Here is a 25702-nt window from a genome sequence, read left to right on the forward strand (position 1 = left end):
AGATTAATGAGTTTGACTTTATCCGAATTTTCGTAAATTCATTATGATTTTTTTACTAAAATTTGAATTTACGAGTCAGCCCAAAATTGATATATAAACATGTGGATTTATACGATTTCACAATTTAACTTGCAAATTTGACAAAGTATATCATTAAGATTAATTTATGCATTTTTTTAGGTGTATATACCACTTATGCCTCAAAAAAGATATATTATGGTTTTAAACATACTAGTATTTTCTTTTCGTTCAAAAAAAAATACTAATAATTTCTATGTTTAAAATTATGATATTTTTTAGTCTTTCCTTTCCACGAAGTTTCGGTGTTTCACCGCCTTTGGTCTACATAATGCATGTAAAGTCACTTGACTATTTCACACAAACTATTGCAAACCAACATAGTTGTGCATTTTGGTTGAGCGATGTGATTAGTAAAATATCAGTGAACCACCGCGATTTTTGTAAAAACTACACTTTCTAACTTCATATAATTTTGGTGGTTCACTGTTATTTTTCAATTCACTGTTCAACCAAAAATGCACTATTGATACATGTTCCTGCAATTTTGGCTTTCTCGATTCATTGTTTCTTACTTATGGTGGCTCGAAAAGAGCAGGGCCGTCTTAACAAATCCGTAGGCCCGGTTTTAGTTTTTAAAGGATGTAAAAAAAATTAAATTTTAGGCTCAAAAAAAAACATTAAAGAAAATTATTACAAAAAATACTCAAGCAAGACTTGAACCCATAACCACCCCCACTGAATCATGAATCAAAAGGCAGCCATGCCACTGATGCACTGCAATCCATTTGATAATATCACACATTAATTAGTATATAACCAATATTTTCGTGCCTTGGAAACAAAAAAAATAATATTTTGGGCCCCAAAAAAATTGAGGCCCGGTGTCATAGCCCAGCCTCGACGGGCTATGGGCCGGCCCTGGAAAAGAGAGATTCTGTATGAACTTGCCTCTTTTATGGATCCAAGTAAGAACTTGATAATGGTTTCTATGGTGTTCATCGGTATATGTTAACCTTTTCCTCTTTTAATGTTGTCGTCTTTTATAATACAGTATAAAGGATTTATCCCTTTTTATCCCAAAAAAAAAAAAAAAAAAAAGAGGAGTTCTCCCTTTAAACAATTTTAATCATACTATAGGACAGATAATAATTGCCACATTCATAGCAGTACTTGTGATAAATATATGAGATATGCTACTCTAGGCTCTAGCTCTAAATATGAACATAATTTGATGGTGAATTTAGAGTCTTCCATGTTTGAATTTAACATGAAAAAAATTTTGTTCATCATCTCACCAGAATATCAGCTCATCTTTTTCAACGCTTACTTATTAAGAATATTAGTTTATCTCGTTTAGTTTATTAATATTTTTAGTCACTTAATGTATTTTGGGTAAAGTATTTGTCATTTCCGTAATTACGTATAAATTGTTTTTTTTATAAAAATAAACCTTAATTAGTTGGCTACAGTAAAATAAAAAAAAACAAACCTTGATTGGTGGTTGTCCTCTATATTAATGAGTACTCTTTGAAATAAATAAGTAAAAATTACTCATTAAACGTGCGTTTATTCATTGTTGATTATTTAATCACGGAGTGGCTGTGGCATAGAGGTTATTAGAATTTGCAACTTGATTTTTAAGTAAGTGTTGATGAATTAGGCAGAACCCTCAAAAGACGGCCTAAAAGCAGCTGGACTAAAAAGCATGTAGAGAAGAAGACAAGGCATTTCTTAAACTTATAGGGTCATGAAACTAAGTCTGGGGGTGCTTCTATTTGTTTCCAAGCCCACTAAACTGATTTAATAATTAAATAAATATTTACGGTACGTATTCCATACGATCTCAATTATAACCAAAACTAATTTTTTTTTTACTGTTAGACATCTTTTGGATCGGTGTAGGATGGATATCAACACTCCTTCTTCTTCCTTTGAATGTGGAGAATTTTTGTTCGATCAAAGCGGTGATTCTCGTCAAAGGTGAACCTAATTCAAGTGGATTTAAAGGGAAGCATATTATGATGCCATATTAATCCAAACATGGTGGTTTTCCCGCAAATTGAAAAGTTGCTTAACAATTTTTTAGTAAGAAAAACTAAGGCAAGCAAAATTATAAATTATAAAGATGCAACATCTTTGCGGTATGAATGTTTTGATGAATGGAAAACACGATCAGAAATGCAGCATAAATTAAAATATTGATTTCATTTCCATGAATCATTATGAATGATCACATCAAAGCAATGTAGCAGCGCCTCTACGCATCCACTCATAGAGAACTAGGGCTTGGTTTGCAGTTTAGGGTTTCTATAAAGTGCTACACGAATTTTGCACTAGTGAGTTCTATTTATAGACCTACTTGTGCGCAGCGTAACCTATGGTGTACGCATTCCGCTTAAAACGTGTTGTACGTTACAGAATACTTCGTTTTATAATTTAATTAATAAATCATATTTATTGACAGTTAACTATTGTTCCTTAGTGAACAGTAGTTACCTCTAGTTCCAGACCTATCATATACGGGAGTCCAAAACACATTTATGTTTGGACCGGTAGTTTGGAATCCCTTTTCCTTTTAAAGTATTGTCATCGATGCGTTTAAAATATGAAAAATGCTAACATGTGTCCTTTGGTTATTGTTTAAGCATCAAAAAGTAGAAACTTTTATATAGAAAATTATATAATTATGACTTTTAAATATGTTTGACTTGTATTTTGAAGAAAAAATTTGTTTACGTGGGTTCCTCAAACAATGTCCTTTGACACTTGTGAGCAAAACTCTTAAAATAATATGCATCATTAACATATATAAACACACTTGTTTATATAAATACCAAACAAAGTATTGCTACTTATCACATACCCACTACTACTTTGATAACGTATTAAAAACAAGAAAAAACACATACATAAACATCTGCTTTGGTTAGAAAAACACCTGGCCATGTTAACAAACCAAAGCTTATCTTAATATATAAATGTTAGACAGTCTCCAATCAACCCTGTCTAACCTTAGTCCCGCTCTTTTTGACGGGTCTAAATAACTATTTCTGAAGAAAAAAAAGGAATGTTGGGAATCGAACCACCTACCCATATAAATACCAAACAAAGTATTGCTACTTATCACATACCCACTACTACTTTGATAACGTATTAAAAACAAGAAAAAACACATACATAAACATCTGCTTTGGTTAGAAAAAGAGTAGCACTTTGGTGCCATAGCTTTGGTGCCATTGGTGCCATAGCTTGTATCTCCACCACACACACATATCGCACACACATCCCCACACACATCCACACACATCAATGGTCAGGATTTCCCCAATGGCACCAAAACTATGTCATGGAAGTATTTCCCTTAGAAAAACACCTGGTCATGTTAACAAACCAAAGCTTATCTTAATATATAAATGTTAGACAGTCTCCAATCAACCTTGTCTAACCTTAGTCTCGCTCTTTTTGGCGGGTCTAAATAACTATTTCTGAAGAAAAAAAAAGGAATGTTGGGAATCGAACCACCTACCCATAACAAACAATACTTTGGAGCTTTTACCACTATACACTAACATTTTTATTAAAATATTGTTGCTTCTAAAATGGATACGTAATACTAAATGCCTTTTTTTAAGCCACTAACACTCATTTTTATTGTGTTTATTTCCATGTTTGATTACTTTCACATAATTTAATTTATGACTTTGATTCCATATTAATTTTTGTTGATGCAAACTAATGTTTTTAATTCGCTTTTTTGAGATTTTGCATGTCGATCACTCTCAATCATCACTTACTTTGATTGTTTCTATGACATTAAATATAGCTCTGAAATTAATAATATAGCCATTTTAATACTTACATATGAAACTCAACAAAACCCGTACATCATACAGGTTAGAGGAGTCTAGTTACAGCTAATAATCCTGAAACCAAGGAAGAGCTTATTGAGAATTACCAACCAGGTATTCTTCTTGATTTCTTTTTCTGATTGTTGATAAGTGCTAAAAAGTGTTAATTTCGTGTTATATTTTAAGCACTTTTTGTTACTTGTTTTGCAAGTTATTGAAGGAAAAGCCGAGAAATTAGCGTTAAATGCCTTATTACGCTTTATATATCTTACTCTATCCTTTTATGCAGAAATTTACCCCAAGACACTGAGCAAAGACCAAAAATCATGAAAAAGTGCAAATTAGCAAAAGCTGGTTTTGAAGAATTCGCTATTAGCGTGTTCCACGCTATTAGCGAAATTGGTCCAGAGAGGTACGCCATTAGCGTACCTGGAGCGAAGCAGAAGCTGGGTTTGAAGAAATACGCTATTCGCGTATATTACGCTATTAGCGTAAAAGCTCCAGAAAATCACGCTATTAGCGTGATTTGGGCGAAGCAGGGCAAAAGGAGCAACGTGGCAGAATCTCATTGGCCACCATTTAGGCCGACCAACCACGCTAATAGCGTATATTTCGCTATTAGCGTAGGTGTAAAAAACTCAGCCCTTTAAAATAGAAGTTTAGCCTCACTCAAGTGGCCCACTTGCTATTTATGTAAGATATTTATGTAAGATATTATTAGATATTATGTTAGATATTATTTTTAGATATTTTTGGGGGCTTGCTTTATTATATATATTAGTAGTTCATTAGGGGAAATTATTAGATAGTCTTAGAACTTAGTTAGTTTTTCATAAGTTTTTCTCTAGCTTTTCACTTGTAATATCTAAGAGAGAAATAAGGCTAGATCATATAGAGTGAGAGTGATTTTGGAAGTTGGATTCTTATTCCTTTGTTGAGACATCACAAGTGTAATGGTTCCTTCCTTTTCAATCCATCCTTGCAAGGCTTCCATGATGATGTGTAGCTAAATACTCTTTGTTGGGATGAGAGGTACTTGATCCTTGCTAAACATGTAATCTTTTGATCTTGCAAAATATGATTCTAGCAATTTATATTCAATATTGTTGTTATTCTTGTGTTAATGCTTTCAATGAGATTCAAGATGATTTGGACACAAACTCTTGAATCTTGAGCTAGAGTAGCAATATATCTTAGGTTAACTTACTTGACATCTTTGTTAATCTTGTGATAATCACCATAATCAAGAGTTAAATGCTTTCGGATACTTAATCAGGCTGGACACGGTCGATTAGGTTATTCGATCGACTTTGTTATCGTTTAAGGGATTTGGACACGAATGTTTAAACGATACCTTAGAGCTAATTATATCGCTTTGGACACGAAGGATAGTTTAGAATTGATTGTGATAATGTTGTTTATAAAGCTAGAATTCGTATGGATCATTAGTTTACGTGTGACGCTTGGTTAAGGAACGCTACTCCTAACAAGTTTCAATCCTTATTAATCTCATCTTTTACTTTTTGCATTTAGTTAACATAGTTGTAAATTCAAACAAACAATCACCCTTTTTACTTAGAATGATATTTGATGTTGAAATATCCGTGATGTCGCACTAATCCCTGTGGAGACGATACAAATACTTATCTTGTTTTTGATGCAAAACTACATTCATCAAAATGGCGCCGTTGCCGGGGATTGGTGTTTAGATATCATAGATAGAACGATTGATTTATTGTTTTAAGTATTCGTACATATTCCGTAAATATTTTTCTTTACTTAATAGTTGTTACCACTAACCCCTCTTTGATAAACAAAGAAAAGTTTCTTGTTAGTTGTTTCCATTTCAGATCATCACCTAGACAAAATCATGGCTGATCATGGTTATAACAACTTCTACACTCCACCCGAGTATGAACCATATCAACAGCATCAGCAATATCCTTTTGAAGATGAACGAATGACCAATGTGGAAAATACTTTGAATATCTTCATGCAACAATCCATGATAAACATGCAAAATACCAACCAAAGATTGAGGAATTTATCAATTCAGTTGGAGATGATTCAAGCTAAAATCATGGATAATCAAGTCAACATTCAATCCACTCATGACGGAGAGATTGTTGGAGAAGGTGTTGTTGAACTTGAGGAAGATGCAATAGTAGAGGAATGTGGTCCACCACATGAAATCGAACTTCCTCAAGAAAGGTCATTTACTAAAGAGGACAAAACTGTTGATAGCGGAGAAGTGATAGAGGTGGTAGAGAGTAAGGAACGGTTACTTAGCAAGGAAGAAACATTTGAACAAAAGAGGAAGAAAGTGAGCAAGGCTGAAATTGACCGGGTCATTGATGAAATTTTCGCCTTGTTCAAATCAAAGTTAAGGAGGACATGGACTCCACATCATCTGTATCTTAAGTTCATGGAATTCCTCCCGAAAAGAAGGAATACAAAGGATGATGTATTGTCCGTCTCATTTTGGCCACCCTAACGAAAAAGGCGTCGAGCTAACGACGTTAAACAAGCGCTTGTTGGGAGGCAACCCAACTTGGTAAGTTCTCTTACTGTTAAAATAATGTGTTAGCACTTTTGGTTAATTTAGTACTTCATATTATTGTGGAAGTCTTTTGTATCACTCTTGCTTAATTTCAAATCTCAGATGATTGGTAATGATTCATAGTTGTGATCAAAAGCGCAAAGCCAAGGTACAAGTTTCCAGTTTTTCTAGGTTTTTACTCGAATATGGAACGGGTACTTTGTGTAAATTTCATGTCATTTAGTTCTTCGCAATAATGTGTTTGTTTGTGAACCACTTAGTTCTAGCCTAAAAGTGAGGAAACCTCAAGTGTTTGTACATATGCAAGGAGACCGGATTCATTGTTTAACTCGATTGTGTTATTTTAAATCCAATAATTGTTTTGAATTGTGTGAAGGCATGGAAGTGATCAAGGCACATTTTTTGTTAATGAGTGAAACATACTTGACCACAAATAGCCTACTTTGTGAGAAGAGCGAGTATTTGCTAACCCACTTGAGCCAAATGAATCGGAGTCCTCAATTACGAACTGTCAATTCATAAGCACAATGCTTGATGAATTTGCCTTTAAAACTTTTCAATATCCAGTTCATTTTTGACACACTTTAAGACTCTGATATGTTTTTAATTATTGAACCCTAAACCTTCAATGTTTATTTGTCTCTTTTGCCTTAGAGTAAGGGAACATTCAAATAGGGTGTATTTTGATTCAAGTTGGGGAGAGAAGGTAGATGTAAATCTTTTGTCAAGTATAATGGTGTAATTTTATCTTTGATCAAGACAACATGTTGTTGTAAATATAAAAAGAAAAGAAAAACAATGTGTACATGAAAAGAAAAAGAAAAAGAGAAAAAGAAAGAAAAATCCAAAAAGAAAATAAGTTGTCAAGATCAAAGTTTGTCATGTTTAAGCACCAAGGGTTTGTGATGATTGGTAGGAAAGATTGTGGATTTTAATGGTTGATACAAGAAATGTTTCTCTTTGATAGGCTTTTTGATTTCAATTGCCCCACATATGACATTTCTTTTGTAGCCAAGCCAAGTTATAACCCTCAAAGACCTTTTGATCCATGTTTTCATGCCTTTTGAAATGATATTTGGATGGACACATAACTTGATTGGAATGTTAACTTGATTGCCGGATGTGTGTTCATAACCCTCATTTTTATGTTTTCAATTGTTTATCTACTTTCAAAGAAGTGTGTTAGGTGTGGTTCGTGAATAATTATATTATTGTCTTGAAATATTTGATACGAACTTTGTACTTAGGACTCATCTCATGTTGGTAGTAGAATTTTAGATTAGTTGGAAACTTAGACTTGCCCGCGCATTCACTTTTAAATCATTCGTCTGAGAAAGTTTTCAAAACCTTTTGTACTTGTGTCTTGTCATTTACTTGTTTGATCTTTTGTTTGAGGACAAACAAAGAGTTAAGTTGGGGAGAGTTTGATAAGTGCTAAAAAGTGTTAATTTCGTGTTATATTTTAAGCACTTTTTGTTACTTGTTTTGCAAGTTATTGAAGGAAAAGCCGAGAAATTAGCGTTAAATGCCTTATTATGCTTTATATATCTTACTCTATCCTTTTATGCAGAAATTTACCCCAAGACACTGAGCAAAGACCAAAAATCATGAAAAAGTGCAAATTAGCAAAAGCTGGTTTTGAAGAATTCGCTATTAGCGTGTTCCACGCTATTAGCGAAATTGGTCCAGAGAGGTACGCCATTAGCGTACCTGGAGCGAAGCAGAAGCTGGGTTTGAAGAAATACGCTATTCGCGTATATTACGCTATTAGCGTAAAAGCTCCAGAAAATCACGCTATTAGCGTGATTTGGGCGAAGCAGGGCAAAAGGAGCAACGTGGCAGAATCTCATTGGCCACCATTTAGGCCGACCAACCACGCTAATAGCGTATATTTCGCTATTAGCGTAGGTGTAAAAAACTCAGCCCTTTAAAATAGAAGTTTAGCCTCACTCAAGTGGCCCACTTGCTATTTATGTAAGATATTTATGTAAGATATTATTAGATATTATGTTAGATATTATTTTTAGATATTTTTGGGGGCTTGCTTTATTATATATATTAGTAGTTCATTAGGGGAAATTATTAGATAGTCTTAGAACTTAGTTAGTTTTTCATAAGTTTTTCTCTAGCTTTTCACTTGTAATATCTAAGAGAGAAATAAGGCTAGATCATATAGAGTGAGAGTGATTTTGGAAGTTGGATTCTTATTCCTTTGTTGAGACATCACAAGTGTAATGGTTCCTTCCTTTTCAATCCATCCTTGCAAGGCTTCCATGATGATGTGTAGCTAAATACTCTTTGTTGGGATGAGAGGTACTTGATCCTTGCTAAACATGTAATCTTTTGATCTTGCAAAATATGATTCTAGCAATTTATATTCAATATTGTTGTTATTCTTGTGTTAATGCTTTCAATGAGATTCAAGATGATTTGGACACAAACTCTTGAATCTTGAGCTAGAGTAGCAATATATCTTAGGTTAACTTACTTGACATCTTTGTTAATCTTGTGATAATCACCATAATCAAGAGTTAAATGCTTTCGGATACTTAATCAGGCTGGACACGGTCGATTAGGTTATTCGATCGACTTTGTTATCGTTTAAGGGATTTGGACACGAATGTTTAAACGATACCTTAGAGCTAATTATATCGCTTTGGACACGAAGGATAGTTTAGAATTGATTGTGATAATGTTGTTTATAAAGCTAAAATTCGTATGGATCATTAGTTTACGTGTGACGCTTGGTTAAGGAACGCTACTCCTAACAAGTTTCAATCCTTATTAATCTCATCTTTTACTTTTTGCATTTAGTTAACATAGTTGTAAATTCAAACAAACAATCACCCTTTTTACTTAGAATGATATTTGATGTTGAAATATCCGTGATGTCGCACTAATCCCTGTGGAGACGATACAAATACTTATCTTGTTTTTGATGCAAAATTACTACATCAATTGTGCAAAGGAAGTGGCTTGTGGCTTTTCGGTAGTCACTTGTCGCTTTGATTATATAAACTTGCTACATTAGACCATCTATTTACGGTACCACTGATTTATTTTTTTCATTTTAAATTTTCGTTTTTAGATTATTTTACACAGTAAAAAAATCAATAAATTTTATTATTTTTAATGAATTATTGTTTCCACTTGTTAAGAGTCTCACATCGGATAGGTGATGGCCTGACAATGTATTTATAAAGTGGGGGCATTCCCCACCTCACAAGCCGGTTTTGTGGGGTTGTGTTAGGCCAAACCACGATTTCTAAGATGGTATCAGAGTCTCTCCATGATCCATTGGGCCATCTGCTATCAGGTTTCCGTTATCATTGGGCCACCCACCATTTATGTCCACGAACCAAGCACAATAGCGCTGATCGTGAGGGGGTGTGTTAAGAGTCCCACATCGGATAGGTGATGGCCTGACAATGTGTTTATAAAGTGGGGGCAATCCTCACCTCACAAGCCGGTTTTGTGGGGTTGAGTTAGGTCTAACCACGATTTCTAAGACCACTAGTTATATATTACCGCATTTCACATACATAAATGAATAATGAACAACCGTTTTGGGTGTGACCGCATTTCACATACATAAATGAATAAGGAACAACTGTTTTGGGAGTGTTAAGAGTCCCACATCGGATAGGTGATGGCCTGACAATGTGTTTATAAAGTGGGGGCAATCCTCACCTCACAAGCCGGTTTTGTAGGGTTGAGTTAGGTCCAACCACGATTTCTAAGACCACTAGTTATATATTACCGCATTTTACATACAGAAATGAATAATGAACAACCGTTTTTGTTGTTCACATAGTATTTTGATACGGTTAGATAGTGTAAGTAGAATCTTTTAATCATTTTGTTTTACCTCTTAGAATGTGTGCCAACTTGAATTGTGTCTTGAGAGTTATACCGTGTGGATTAAGTTGTAGGTTTTGGGTTGTCAATATAACCCTACTCTTTCACATATTTGATATATGTCTCTCTGTGATAAATAATACTACTTTTAAAATGGCAAATTAAAAGGATCAAATGAACTTCTAGAAATGACACTTAAAAAAAGAGCAAAAGAAATAGTATGTACTATGAATAAAGGTAATTGCTCATCTACCATCTGTTTCTACTCATTCCTGTCAAATAACCGAACATGAGTTAATTCACATAGGTGTATTTTCAACATTTGTTAACTCAAGTAGGTGTATTTTTCAGCGTGAATTAACTTACGTAGGACGTAAATGAGCAAAAACAGATGGGAGAAAAGCGATTCTCATGAATAAATAGTTTGGGCTTAAGGAAATGGCCTTGTGGGCCTTACTTAGAGCGTGACCCTTTTCATGGAGCACGCTTGGAATTGGAAAAACTCATCCAATATATTAAAGTAAAAAAAAAAAAATTACGCATAAATTAAAAGTTAAAATCTAAAATTTGTAAAAGATAACAAGACTGTGAAAAAAAATCTAAATTCAATCCTTAGAGACACTAATATTTGGAAAACACTTTAATATGTATTAAGAAAAATGGATATTGTCTCCTGTGAGCTTAGCCCAGATGGTAGGGACAATGCATAATACGCAAGGTCTGGGGTTCAAACCTCGACCACCATAAAAATCTATCTATATATAAAAGTTGTCCCAAGCCAATTTTGAAGCCCTAATTTTTCCAAAACCCTAATGGCTACAATTACTATTTTACCCTAACTAAATCGTTAATTATGAAAACAAAAAAAAGGAAATCACATGATAAACATAAAACTCTAATAAAAGGAAATCATTTGAAGCCCTAATTTTTCCAAAACCATAATGGCTACAATTATTGTTTTACCCTAACTAAATCGTTAATTATGAAAACAAAAAAAAGGAAATCACAAGATAAACATAAAACCCTAATAAAAGGAAATCATCTATCTATATATAAAAGTTGTCCCAAGCCAATTTTGAAGCCCTAATTTTTCCAAAACCCTAATGGCTACAATTACTATTTTACCCTAACTAAATCGTTAATTATGAAAACAAAAAAAAAGGAAATCACAGGATAAACATAAAACCCTAATAAAAGGAAATCATCTATCTATATATAAAAGTTGTCCCAAGCCAATTTTGAAGCCCTAATTTTTCCAAAACCCTAATGGCTACAATTACTGTTTTACCCTAACTAAATCGTTAATTATGAAAACAAAAAAAAGGAAATCACAGGATAAACATAAAACCCTAATAAAAGGAAATCAAGGAAACAAATTGGACGGATAAACATCACCAAAAAAAAAAACGTGAATCACGGTTCTATATTGTTTCCTATTTTGTTTCCACACTAAACTATCTGCTTCTATAACAAATAAAGCCGCAAGTTAGAAATCCTTTCTCCAATTCTTGACCTATGGCTGGAAGAACCATGGAAACTCTCTTCTCCTATCACTGCCTAACTGGTAGACACTTCAACACATATTCCTAAATATTTAACTCTTATGGTCGCCGACCCATAGAAGTACTACCGTTTTCCCCTTTTTTCTTTTCTCCAATTCATTTTCTTTCTGATATGAAATTTAACTTACCATCTTTTCTCCTCTTTATGCAATCCTGGATGCGGCAGAGCAGAGATTGGTGCTGTATCCAAAGTTGATGGGTAGATACTTTTATCTTTCTCAATTTATTTTTTTATATTCGTTGCATTTCACCTTAAACTTCTTTTTCATTGTAAAACCAGCTCTGCCATTTTCGAGATGGGTAATACCAAAGTCATTGCTACTGTTTATGGCCCTAGAGAGGTACTTTACAATCAATCATTTTACTTGCTTATGCATCGTCATTCGTCTAAATTTATATATTTTATAATGGAATAATCAGCTTTGCTGCTTACAAAAGTTTTGAGCTTTAGATGATGTTGTCGTTTTTATAGTATCTTCTATATATTTCAGGTGCAAAATAGGAGCCAACAAATGAGCGACAAGGCTCTGGTATAGCTCAAATTTCATTTTATTTTGTTTATATCATTTTTTCATTTGATCTTGATTTGTATGTTTTGGGTTTGAAGGTCTTAATTTTGTGTCAGTGTTATTTGTAATCGAAATATGTGTTTTCAACATGCGCTTCTCTGTTCTATGGTAGATAGTAGAAGACTGAATTGTGAACATCATGGTGAGTTTTGTTTATTTTTTATTTTTCTGAAAGAGGTGAGTTTTGTTTAATTGTTGGTTAATAATCTTTATTCATTTGATTCTATGCTTATTTGGTATTGTATCCCTTATCTACCTCTATGGTTCGACATTTCTTGGTGGCTTTGAACTTGGTGGCTGATCCATAACTCAAAGTCACAGTGGCGACCCATTTCGGCGACGATTCATTTTCGACCGTCAAGGTAATGATTCCCATAAAATTGTAAAATATGACCCCTACTCTTTCTCTACAAGGTACCGCGTATACTCTATAGTTTTCCTATGATTTATTTATGATTTATATTTTAGATTATTGAGTTTTGATTTTTGATTCTTGATGTCTGATAATCAACATTTGAGTTTTGATTTTTTTCCTAAAAAAAACCATTTGAAGTTTTGATTTTGATTTTACATTATTCATCATTGTGTTTTGATTTCGGTTTTTACCTGCTATTTTGCAGATTTTATTGGTGATTTATGCTTATTATGATTATTTAAAATAACCGCACGAAAGTGAGAAATTCGGGTTTTTTAGCTCCAACACAGATTGCAGCAGGTAACAATATTACTTCTCATCGTTGTCGATTTGTGTTCACGGCTTCTCAAATTTAAATGTTTACTTATATATGTTAATATAAACACTCATGCTTCTCAAATTGTATTTTTTTGAATGTTTGCAGGTGAATTGGGAGCTAGGTGAGCAAATTTTGATGCCATTATTGTTTCAAGACCCATCGGTCAATATATGTATTGGAAGTCAATCTAATGACATTGTAAATGCATTATGTTATATTCTTGGTGTGAAAGGCATACATTTAGTATTACTAAGTGCCTTATTGAGATAATGTATTTCTAAGGTACCCTATTAAAAAATTGTGTATCCAATCCTATCGCGGAGTCAACGTAATCTTTCAAACTCACATTAACTCAATTGTATTGTTTTGTCAAAGAATTTGTGGGTATTTTATATCTATTCAAGTTATGTTTTAAACAAATTTTTTTACGCAAATGTCTGCAGGATGTACAGGAGGTTGAAGACTCATGCAGCAATACCTCTGTGATTGACACACCAACCAGCAAGACAAGTCTTAAGAGGTCCTCTGATAGCATTAACTCTGTGGTTGTTGAACCTGGTGAAGCTGGTCAGGCATCGGTTACAAAACCTAACAGGGCTGTTCGTGTCAAGATTGAGCCTACCGACACTAAAGCTGTTTAACTTGCTCGAATGCTGGAACTATCTGCTTTGTTATCGAATTTCTTCAATCTCAATGAATCAGACATTTATGATTCAATGTTTTTCCTTTCTGTAACAGGGTCGATGTCATGGAAATTGTTTAATATGGTACATTATAAACGTTTGTGGCAATTTATTTTATGAGTTGAATTATACTATTTTTTCGATTCAAGGTAAGTATTTACTTTCATATTTGCGCTATATTTGTTCTTTTGTATGACCCGTGCGTTAGCACGGGTCGATGGTCTAGTAAAAATAAAATGGATGTTCTAGGGTTGAATGGATGTTCTAGGGTTGATTTAAAAATATTTATGTTCTAGGGTTGATTTAAAAATATAAAATTACTCTAACTATTTATTGTGAGGACATGAGATGCGCGTGTTCTTCGGATTGGTCATCCCAAAGATTGTTGGAACACAATAAACGTGTGCGGTAAAATTGATCTGAGGCTACCATATTATGCAACTACAATTCCCAAATTATTTTTTTCAGGTTTTGCAGAATTAAGTGCTGATGGGAAATCAATTTTTGCTGGAACGATCTGGAGAATATGGCGATCGAGAAATTAAGTGCTGATGTTCTTTGGTTTTAAAAAAATGTTCAATGTTTCTTTTTAGGATCGAATTAACCTAAGTTAGATCATAGACTTCTGTTGACATATTCCATAACTTAGATCGCCACATTTTCCTCTCTCATTTTTATTCCTCATGTTAAAAACAAATTTTGACCGGCCAGCGTTACATAAAAACACAAAATTGAGTAAACAGTTGCTGGTGTCACTATCACTCTAATAACACGAGCAAGAAAAGGAAAGCATTCAAACGTGCTTGGTATATCAATTGAATCATCAATTTCTTATTTTATTTTTGTTTTATCGATCTATTGAGCACATCTTTATTGTTTTCTATTTTATATATCTTATTATTTGAAATTCTTGACTAGTTCCAACAAAATTCGATGTTCATCACACACTCAAGTCAGTAGGAATAAACGATATATAGTTCTTGTTCACTGAAATTGCATTACACATACATACTCACTCCTTGCCTCATGATATAAGTATAACATGCTAATTACAAAGACATAGCCAAAATAGCTTAAAAAATTAAACAAAAAACATATAGCAGTTTTAGAAAAATGGATTCTCATGCACATGATGATAGCCATACTTAGCATGATCCCCATTTTTTTCTATTTTCTTTTCCCAGCTTTCCTTCATATAATATTGAAAATTTTCAACCATACTCTCCGGCACAGAAACAACCACTCTCACAGCATTAACATCACCACCAATAACCGGTAAAAATAAGCAATAAACATCACTTGTTAAAGGACCCATATGTAACGCTTTTCCCTCTCCAAAATCCACTTCTTCTAACCCTAGTTTAGACCATTGTGATATAACCAAGCTAGTTGATACATCCGTTTTTACTGTTTTATCCTCCAACAAATCAACCGTTGATCTAATATATTCCTCATCATTAACCGTTGACTTAGCCTCTTGCACTAACTTCACACCATGATGCAAATTATTCTCTACCAAGTCCTTTATAGTACTTTCAGCACATCCTAATAGAAACCCATTTCCGTAATATCCTTTTGGTAGGTTCATTGTGGTACGAATGTTAATAGAGAAAAGTAGCTTCACAATTAGAGTGGAGGGTAATGATAAATTCATTGAACGAATCCAAGAGTGCCACGTGTGTGCTGCCACTACTTCAAAGGTAGTACACTTAAGTGAAGGGACACATTGTTTCTTTAAGTAGAGGACATGGGAGGGATTAAAGATAAATGATGTGGGTACTAAGGGTTGTGATTGTATTAACTTGAGGAGGTTTACTTGAGGTGTTGGTTGTGTTCTAGTGTATCCGGGATTGAGAAGGTTTACGGTGGGAGGGTATCGTGGTTTCAACACGTGGCGCCAGTGGAAGGGTGGGATGGTCAAATTGGTTTGAGGATTTTTGGTTAGTTGTGCCCATGCGTGTAGAAATTGAGATGTGCCGATACCATCGCATAGGCAGTGGTTGATTGCGGTGCATAGAATCATTCCTCCGCAACGGAGACTTGTTAACTACAAATGAAAAACACAAACCATGAGTTTCTTTGAACAACAAAATAATTTGAGGACTTGTTGGTACTAATTGTATATTCTCTTTTAACTAATTTACCTAATGTTGTACTTATTAAATGAAGATATTAATTTACTTTTAAAAGATGTACTCAATATTTAAAATATGTATATATGTACATAAGTATCGGTAAAAAAAAAAAAAAAACTTGCGTTTTTGGGACATTGATTTAGGAAATAAAACAAATCGTATTGAAAAATGCACTTTTTATATTTTTAATAGGTCGATTACATATATAACAAAAAAAAAATTGATTGCACAAGTTTTAAAATAAGAAAAGAAGTGATCAAAGTAAAAGATATTGTTTTTTTTTTGAAGAAAATATTTTTTTAAATTAAAGGGATCTTCTTCATTTTTTTTTCCTGCTCTTTCAAGTTTCACATGTCAACTTTTAACCATGTTTTTCTTCAAATTCCAAAACATTATTTTCTCATGCTTTTTCTAACATGAGAGGAGTTTATTTCGGGTGCATACATCTTGACTGAGAAAAGATCGAGAAAATGATGTTATATGTCGGTGATGTGATGTGATAGTAAGATAAAGATAAATTAATGATTAAATAATGTGTTAATTCAATGTTGAAATATTGGGTGTCCAAGTATCATTGTTCCTAATAATTAGGTTTTTGTTATAAAATATTGAATGGTGGATGTCCCACCCGCTTTCTTTCCCACCAAACCTTTCTTTCTTCAGCCGCCTACCACTATTTCCCTCTCCCACTTACCTTTTCTTTGCCTATAAAAGCATGCAATGTAACGGATTGAAATATACAAGAAAATCATCTTTCTCTCATTAATCTCTTCTCTTTCTATATTACTGTCTCAGTTTATTTAGTTTTATAACACGTTATCAGCACGATTGTTTCTACCGGAAACTTACACTACTGCTAGGTATGATACTTCTAATCATCACTTTAATATCATTTATTTTTATCATTTTAATACTATTATTATTTGCCCCGGTTATAGAGAACTGGCAACCTGTCAAGTGATTTATAACTAAGAGTGGCTATTACTGTTATTATTATTATGGAGGTTTAAAAACCCCATATAATCTAATTTTATTTTATGCTTTATGGAGGTTTAAAAACCCCATATAATCTAATTTTATTTTATGCTTTATGGAGGTTTAAAAACCCCATATAATCTAATTTTACTTTTATGCTTTATGGAGGTTTAAGAACCCCATATAATATAATTTTACTTTTATGCTTTATGGAGGTCTAAAAGAACCCCATTTACAATATTGATTCATTAGATAGATAAAAAATATTTAATGTGATTATCATATATATTTATTTATCATATATGTTGTCTTGTGTTTTTCTATACTGCTCATGTGTCCTAATTTAGATGATATTTAATACTTAAAATATTTTTCACATTTTACAACGTTAATGAACAGTGTTTTTAAAGGTCATGAACAGTAAAATCAACGGTCCTGAACAGTGATTTTAACGTTCATAAACAGTGATTTAAAAGGCTATGAACAGTGTTTTTAACGGTAACAATAACAGTCATTTTTACAAAATTCACCTTATAAATACCTCACCTTCATTCATAATTTTTCACATCTCAACATTTTTACACATACTTACAAAATGGCTAAAAACCTTTTCATATGCATTTCTCTATTTGTGATTATTGTGTTCATCTTCTTTTTCGCCCTTATTGAAGAAATAGGAGAAGATTTTGTAAGATTAGCTATAATTATCATTTTACCATTATTAGTCTTAGCTTGTGTAATTACTTTTTGTTTTCGTGGAGGATTAGATTAAAATATTATATTATCATGTTTTGTAATCATTGCTATTAAATAAAATGGTATTTTTATTTTCGTCATAATATATATATATATATATATATATATATATATATATATATATATATATATATGTGTGTGTGTGTGTATTTAATGATGATTATGCTCTTCTGTATTATAGATTGAATCATGTCGAACCTTGCAAAACTTGATTTTGAGGCTCTTAATATTTCTGGAAATAATTATCTGGCTTGGGCTCTAGATGCCAAAATTCATTTAAATGCCGAAGGGCATGGAGATACAATTAAAGAAGGAAACAAAACAACTGAACAACAAAAGGCTAAGGCCATGATATTCCTTCGTCACCACCTTCATAAGGATCTAAAAAATGAATACCTTACCATAGAAGATCCAAAAGATCTTTGGGACAATTTAAAAGAAAGGTTTGACCATCAGAAAACTGTCATCCTTCCTAATGCTCGTAATGAATGGTTATATTTGCGTTTACAGGACTTTAAGTCTGTAATCGAATATAACTCGGCTGTATTTAAGATTACTTCTCTATTAACACTGTGTGGAGAAAAGGTGACTGATACGCAGATGTTAGAAAAAACATTCTCCACTTTTCATGCATCTAATGTAATCCTGCAGCAACAATACCGTGAAAAGGGTTTTAAAAGGTATTGTGACTTAATATCATGCCTGCTTGTGGCAGAACAAAATAACGAGCTTTTGATGAAAAATCACTCGGCTCGTCCCACTGGTAGTGCTCCGTTCCCAGAAGTGAATGTAGCAACACATGATCACTATGGACAAAATCGTGGTCGTGGCCGTGGTCATGGTCGTGGACGTGGACGTGGACGTGGTCGTGGTTATGGAAGGGGACGTGGTTTTGGTTTTAATCGTAATCACAATGGAGATTACAAGAACACATACTCTCACCAAAACAAAAACACATTTTCTCACCAGAAGATGAAAAATGCTGTAAAGAATGATATTGGTCAAAGCAGCAAAAGTAATGAGAGTATTTGCTATCGTTGTGGAGGAAAAGGTCATTAGAGTCGTACCTGTCGTACGCCAAAACATCTTGTTGATCTTTACCAACAATCACTTCAAAATAAGGATAAAAGGGCTGAAACGCACTTTGCATGCGAAAATGATGAAGATGATTATAGTAATATGGAAAGTACCCACTTAGATGCTGCTGATTTCTTTGTTGATCCTGATGAAAAAATTGACCATCTCATTAGAGATGAAAATATCCAGGAATAGAACCCCACCTATAAAATGTTTAAGAGTACCTTTTATTTTCTTATAATAAAAGTGTTGTATGATATGTTTTTATCTAATGATAATAAAAGTTTTACAGTCTTATGTTGTATCTATTTGTTTTATGTTATGTTTTATCTGATAATAATAAATGTTTTTATAGTAATTCTTATATTCATACTTATCTCTTATTTGTTCATTTTTAGATATAATGAGTATTAACATTAACCCCAATAATGGAGATATGTGTCTCGCTGATAGTGGAACAACTCATACAATTTTCAAGGATAAAAAATATTTCTCTTCTTTTCTAAAGCAACAAACCGGTGTTAGTACCATATCTGGAAGTTCAAAAATAATTGAAGGCTCCGGAAGAGCTAATGTAATATTGTGTGGAGGAACAAATTTAAACATTGAGAATGCATTATATTCTCCCAAGTCTCATAGGAATTTATTAAGTTTCAAGGATATTCGTCTAAATGGATATCATATTGAAACAAGAAATGAAGGAAATATTGAATATCTTTATATAACGAGACATCATTTGGATAAAATAAGTGTAGTGGAAAAGTTACCTTCCTTTTCCTCTGGTTTGTACTACGCTTATATAAGTGCAATTGAAGCACATGTGATTGTAAACCAGAAGATTACAAATCATAATAAATTTGTTGCTTGGCATGACCGGTTGGGACATCCCGGGTATATAATGATGCGAAAAATAATTGATAATTCTTGTGGTCATCAATTGAAGAACCAGGAGATTCTTCAATCTAATAAATTCTCATGTACCTCTTGTTCACAAGGGAAATTGATAATCAGGCCATCACCAACAAAAGTTGGAAGTGAATCTCTAAATTTTTTAGAGCGAATACATGGTGATATTTGTGGGCCAATACACCCACCATGTGGACCATTTAGATACTTTATGGTTTTAATTGATGCATCAACTAGATGGTCACATGTTTGTTTATTATCAACTCGCAACCAGGCGTTTGCGAGATTGCTAGCTCAACTAATTCGAATAAGAGCTCATTTCCCTGATTATCCTGTCAAGAAAATACGACTTGATAATGCCGCTGAGTTCTCATCTCAATCATTTAATGAATATTGTATGTCCATTGGAATTGACATTGAACATCCTGTAGCACATGTTCATACACAAAATGGACTTGCGGAATCATTTATCAAGCGTATACAGTTAATTGCAAGACCACTTCTCATGAGATGCAAATTACCCATTTCCACTTGGGGACATGCAATTTTGCATGCTGCATCATTGATTCGCATCAGGCCAACAAGTTATCATAACTCCTCCCCTTTAGAAATGGTTCTTGGTCGAGAACCTAATATTTCCCATCTAAGAATTTTTGGATGTGCGGTGTATGTTCCAATTCCTTCACCACAACGCACTAAGATGGGTCCTCAACGAAGGTTGGGAATATATGTTGGATATGAATCTTCATCCATTATAAAGTATCTCGAACCAACAACAGGAGATTTATTTACAGCTCGATTTGCTGATTGTCATTTTGATGAATCAAATTTCCCAATATTAGGGGGAGAGAAAATGCAGCTAAAAAGGGAGATCAGTTGGAATGAATCTTCATTATCTCATCTTGATTCTCGAACTAAACAATGTGAACTCGAAGTTCAAAAGATAATTCATTTGCAAAGTTTATCAAATCAATTACCAAATGCATTCACTGATTCAAAAAGTGTGACTAAATCACATATACCAGCTGCTAATGCTCCAATAAAAATGGATGTCCCTGTTGGACAATCTAAAATTGCAAATGAGTCTGAACCACGCTTGAAGCGTGGTAGACCAATCGGTTCCAAAGATAAAAATCCTCGAGCAAGAAAAGGAGCAAAAAGGGAAGATGACCCAAAAGAGGATATAGAAACTCTAAAAGAGTCTTCTGACATAATCAATATTTCAGTTCCAGAAGAACCTAATCAGATATCTGAAATACCTGAAAATCAAGAGATCTCAATAAATTATGTCACCAATGGAATACAATGGAACCGAGATGAAGTCAACCTTGATGATGCTTTTGCATATCATATAGCGTTAAATGTGATAAATGATAATGATGATCAAGAACCAAGGTCTATTAAGGAATGTAGACAAGGCAAAAATTGGCCAAAATGGAAAGATGCAATTGAAGCAGAATTAAATTCTCTTAATAAGAGAAAAGTTTTTGGACCTGTTGTCCGAACACCTAAAGATGTGAAGCCAGTTGGATATAAATGGGTGTTTGTCCGAAAACGCAATGAGAATGGTGAAATTGCAAGATACAAAGCAAGACTTGTTGCTCAAGGGTTTTCCCAAAGACCCGAAATTGATTTTGATGAGACATACTCACCTGTAGTTGATGCAACTACTTTTAGATACTTAATGAGCCTTATAGCTCATGAAGGGCTCAATTTGCACATGTTGGATGTTATTACAGCCTACTTGTATGGCTCACTTGACAGTGACATTTACATGAAACTCCCTGAAGGATTTAATTTGCCTGAAGCAAATAATTCAGGATCTAGGGATGACTACTCCATAAAATTATATAAGTCTCTCTATGGGCTAAAACAATCAGGACGCATGTGGTACAATCGCCTCAGTGAATATTTGCTGAAGGAAGGATATAAAAATGATTCCATTTGTCCATGTATTTTTATGAAAAGATCTGGAAAAGAATTTGCTATAATTGCTGTCTATGTTGATGACATAAACATTATCGGAACTCCTGAAGAGCTTCCAAAAGCCATAGATTGCTTAAAGAAAGAATTCGAGATGAAAGACTTAGGAAAGACAAAGTTTTGTCTTGGATTACAAATTGAGTACCTAAATGGCGGGATTCTTGTGCATCAAGAAGCTTACACAACAAGAGTGTTAAAGCGATTTTACATGGAAAAATCTCATCCATTATCTACTCCAATGGTTGTTAGATCACTGGATGTAAAGAAAGATCCTTTCAGACCTCAAGAAGAAGATGAAGAAATACTTGGTCCTGAAGTACCATATCTCAGTGCAATAGGTGCATTGATGTATCTTGCTAATAATACACGTCCCGATATATCATTTTCTGTCAATCTATTAGCAAGATATAGTTCTTCACCTACACAAAGACATTGGAATGGGATTAAGCATGTACTTCGTTACCTTCGAGGTACAATGGATATGGGATTGTTTTATCCCAAAGTACCCAAACTAGAATTAATTGGTTATGCAGATGCAGGTTATTTGTCAGATCCTCATCATGGTAGATCACAAACAGGTTACTTGTTTACAAGTGGAGAAACAGTCATTTCATGGAGATCTGTAAAGCAAACCATAACAGCAACATCATCAAATAATGCAGAACTTTTAGCACTTCACGAGGCAAGTAGAGAATGTGTTTGGTTAAGGTCATTGATTCAACATATACAAAAGAATTGTGGTTTATCATCTGGAAAAATGGATGCAACAATAATTTATGAAGATAATACAACATGCATCGCTCAGTTGAAAGAAGGATATATTAAAGGAGACCGAACAAAACATATTTCTCCAAAATTCTTTTTCACTCATGATCTTCAGAAGAATGGTGATGTCAACATTCAACAGATTCGGTCATGTGATAATCTTGCAGATGTTTTTACAAAGTCACTCCCAAGTAAAGTTTTTGAGAAATTTGTACTAAAGATTGGTCTTCGTCGTCTAAAAGATATTTGTCTCCATGAGGGGGAGAAATAAATGTATACTGCACTCTTTTTCCCTTCACCTAGGTTTTATCCCATTGGGTTTTCCTAGTAAGGTTTTTAACGAGGCAGTTCACACTCAAAAGGATATTGTACTCTTTTTCCTTCACTATAATTTTTCCCACTGGGTTTTATTTTAGTAAGGTTTTAATGAGGCATATCATCGGTGGACATCCAAGGGGGAGTGTTATAAAATATTGAATGGTGGATGTCCCACCCGCTTTCTTTCCCACCAAACCTTTCTTTCTTCAGCCGCCTACCACTATTTCCCTCTCCCACTTACCTTTTCTTTGCCTATAAAAGCATGCAATGTAACGGATTGAAATATACAAGAAAATCATCTTTCTCTCATTAATCTCTTCTCTTTCTATATTACTGTCTCAGTTTATTTAGTTTTATAACAGTTTTTTTTTTAAAAGTACTAATACCTTTCTTTTTTTTTGAAAGATTAAAGTGCTAATACCTTATTAAATAGTCTTTGTTTTTTACTTGTTAGTTAAATAGTCTTACGTCTTGTCTAACTGAGATTTGTAGTCCAAAATAATTCATTAATGTATTGGATTAGGATTCTATGGGATTTTAAAAGACTTTTTAATTATGAAAAAGTCCTGTGGTATTCAATCAAAACTTTTTGCAACTTAAAAAAAGTCTTGTGGTATTCAATCAAGACTCTTTGTCATTTTTAAAAAGTCTTGAGGTATTCAATCAAGACTTTTCATCACTTAAAAAAAGTCTCATGGTATTCAAAATCATTCAAATTTCGAAGGATTGTTTAATAAATTGGATTTTGATGGATTTTGTGGGATTTTGTAGTGTAATTTTAACAAGAAAAAGTCTTTCATGAAAAGATGAGATTTCTTGGGATTGTTTTTCATTTAAAAGTTACTATCTCTTTCTTCTCCCTTCTCTCTCTCCCCTCCCCCCTCTCTCCTTTCGCTCTTCGTCTCTCTATCTCTCCACTCTCTCTCTCTCTCTCTCTCTCTCTCTCTCTCTCTCTCTCTCTCTCTCTCTCTCTCTCTCTCCTCTCTTCTCTCTCTCTCACCTCTCTTAGAAAAACTCAAACGACTTCTCTAATTTCAAACACAAAATGAGGGCTGACACCATATTTTTTTTTTTTAAAAGATTTGTAAGGGCTGTCATAATTTTAAATATGTACAATTGAATTTTGTGGGAATAACATTTTTAACAAATAAAAAATGTGTATGGAGAATAATGTGTTAAGAGTGTTTTTTAGTCCCTTAAAATCTTATAAAATCCATAAAATCCTTAAAATTTTAAAATCAATAGTAAAAGAATTTTTTATTGGTTTTATTTTTCTTTATTCAAACGCTAGAATTTATTTGTTCATTATTTTTATCATTCACACTTGTAAGTTTGTTCTTTTTTCCCCTAAAATTCATTGAATTCTTTAAAATTTTAAAATCCCATAAAATCCTTTGAAATCCTTAAAAGTCAGTGTGATAAATCCATTAAAATCTTGAGTGTATAAAGTCTTTTACATAAAAAGTCTTTTAAAATCTCACAGAATCAATACAATCTCACACAGTCTTTTAAAATCTTAAAGACTTTTTTTATTAAAATAGTCTTTTAAAATCCTAATCCAATACACCCCCCTAAATAATTTTTTTAAGATACAATTAAACATGTTTAGATTGATCAACCGCATAAATGAATCGAAATTATTAAATTAGTTTCTTTAATTACATGCGGGAATACCCTGTTAACACACAAAAAAAGTTAAACATATTGTTATCTAATTTTTATTTTAATTTTTTGTTAATCATAGGCCACTCGAGTAACCTAGTAGATGTACACCAAAAAAAAAAAAAGAGTAAATGAAATAGTAGCAATCAGAGTTGTAATCATAACATACTATCATCTCATCTGATCTTTGATTATGACTTCAAATTTTATTTGTAAATTTTAGACACTGACTGACTAACGAACTAATTCACAGATTGCCAGTGACTACATAAAACTCATAAAACAAATACTAGCTCTAACTATGTGCAATCATTGACCGCTGGACAAGGGAATTAAATAAATAAAAATGAACATTTTTTTGTTTATTTAATTTATAAGAAACCTTTTAGTTGAAGCATTATTATTTTTAAAGAACTTTAGGAAATGAATGAATGACATTACATATGATCAGGGGAAGAATTTTCGTAAGTTCATTGAATAGAAATAAGAGTTTGAAAAATGAAGAATTAGCATAAGAATCTAACCTGAACTATAAGAGGAGGAACATCGAAGAAACTTTGAGATTCCACCTTATACGTGAACTTCCTCCATGACTTGTTTGGCAACTTAGAAGGTTCAAGTAATTCTTCAGCAGTTATAGACATGAAAGCCTCAACAAACAAAGCACCTTCTCCATTGCAATCCACTTCAAGCTTCTTCTCATCATCCAAATTAGAGGAACAACTTCTCAACCTCCCAGCTAAAGGGTAATAATCCACTAAAACTCTTGATAGAGAACGCTTCAAATGATCCAAATTCACAGATTTCTTGAAAATGTACAAATACTTGATAGAAAATCTAAGGAACTTTTGGTCATCAAGATTAGAAAGATAGAGAGAATGTTTTGGCGTTGGAACACTTGGTGGAATACTAGTGATTGGTTGGCATGGATAGATACAATCAGGGAGTTCCATTGATTTTGACATATTAATCTGTATGATCTTGATGATGCATTAATTAATGATCTATAACAACTATTAAATCTGTAATGATAAAGAGAGTCAAAAACAGAAAAGGAATAATAAGTAGAAGGGAATAATTTATGAAAGAGGTGATTGCCAAAACTTGTATAAATAATCTTCGAGTCATGCTAACAAATGCGCTAATAAATGTTTTGAAGATATGGGTCTGTTTGGTAAACACCAAAAAAAAGCTTTTAGCTCTTAACTTCTAGCTTATAAGCTTATTTGACAAAAATAGCTCTGTTTGGTAACACTTTTTGACCATAAGCTTATAGCTTATTTCACGAGC

General features: G+C 33.2%; 3 protein-coding genes and 1 long non-coding RNA gene across 4 annotated transcripts; 3 read left to right on the forward strand and 1 right to left on the reverse strand.

The window, feature by feature from the left end:
* Window positions 1–4690: 4690 nt before the first annotated feature.
* On the forward strand, window positions 4691–8624 carry LOC146942895 (uncharacterized). Its single transcript, XM_085756997.1, has 2 exons — window positions 4691–6423; window positions 8000–8624. The coding sequence occupies exon 1, from the start codon at window positions 5740–5742 to the stop codon at window positions 6361–6363; it is 624 nt and encodes a 207-aa protein (XP_085613123.1). The 5' UTR covers window positions 4691–5739; the 3' UTR covers window positions 6364–6423; window positions 8000–8624.
* A 3431-nt stretch (window positions 8625–12055) lies between these two features.
* LOC146942896 (uncharacterized) lies at window positions 12056–13983 on the forward strand. Its single transcript, XR_015032888.1, has 6 exons — window positions 12056–12190; window positions 12341–12379; window positions 12457–12780; window positions 13039–13133; window positions 13258–13273; window positions 13596–13983. It is a non-coding gene; the product is annotated as an uncharacterized LOC146942896 (long non-coding RNA).
* Window positions 13984–14788: 805 nt separating this feature from the next.
* On the reverse strand, window positions 14789–25495 carry LOC146942897 (HXXXD-type acyl-transferase family protein). Its single transcript, XM_085756998.1, has 2 exons — window positions 24937–25495; window positions 14789–15882 (listed from the first exon to the last, which is right to left on the reverse strand). The coding sequence occupies exons 1-2, from the start codon at window positions 25375–25377 to the stop codon at window positions 14941–14943; spliced, it is 1383 nt and encodes a 460-aa protein (XP_085613124.1). The 5' UTR covers window positions 25378–25495; the 3' UTR covers window positions 14789–14940.
* LOC146942898 (uncharacterized) lies at window positions 16708–19082 on the forward strand. Its single transcript, XM_085756999.1, has 2 exons — window positions 16708–16830; window positions 17883–19082. Exon 2 carries the CDS (start codon window positions 17891–17893, stop codon window positions 18758–18760), a length of 870 nt encoding a protein of 289 aa, XP_085613125.1. The 5' UTR covers window positions 16708–16830; window positions 17883–17890; the 3' UTR covers window positions 18761–19082.
* Window positions 25496–25702: the final 207 nt, after the last annotated feature.

This window comes from Medicago sativa, chromosome 3 (genome assembly GCF_051527215.1).
Source record: "Medicago sativa cultivar Bolivia chromosome 3, Bolivia_mono, whole genome shotgun sequence".
Classification (NCBI taxonomy): Eukaryota; Viridiplantae; Streptophyta; class Magnoliopsida; order Fabales; family Fabaceae; genus Medicago; species Medicago sativa.

Bases quoted from the DNA above. Each gene is read 5' to 3' on its own strand.
- LOC146942895 (XM_085756997.1), top strand. From the start codon at position 5,740: ATGGCTGATCATGGTTATAACAACTTCTACACTCCACCCGAGTATGAA.
- LOC146942898 (XM_085756999.1), top strand. From the start codon at position 17,891: ATGTCGAACCTTGCAAAACTTGATTTTGAGGCTCTTAATATTTCTGGA.
- LOC146942897 (XM_085756998.1), bottom strand. From the start codon at position 25,377: ATGTCAAAATCAATGGAACTCCCTGATTGTATCTATCCATGCCAACCA. The intron at 15,883-24,936 runs GTTAGATTCTTA...TTTCATTTGTAG, and splicing joins TTCCTCCTCTTATAGTTCAG to TTAACAAGTCTCCGTTGCGG.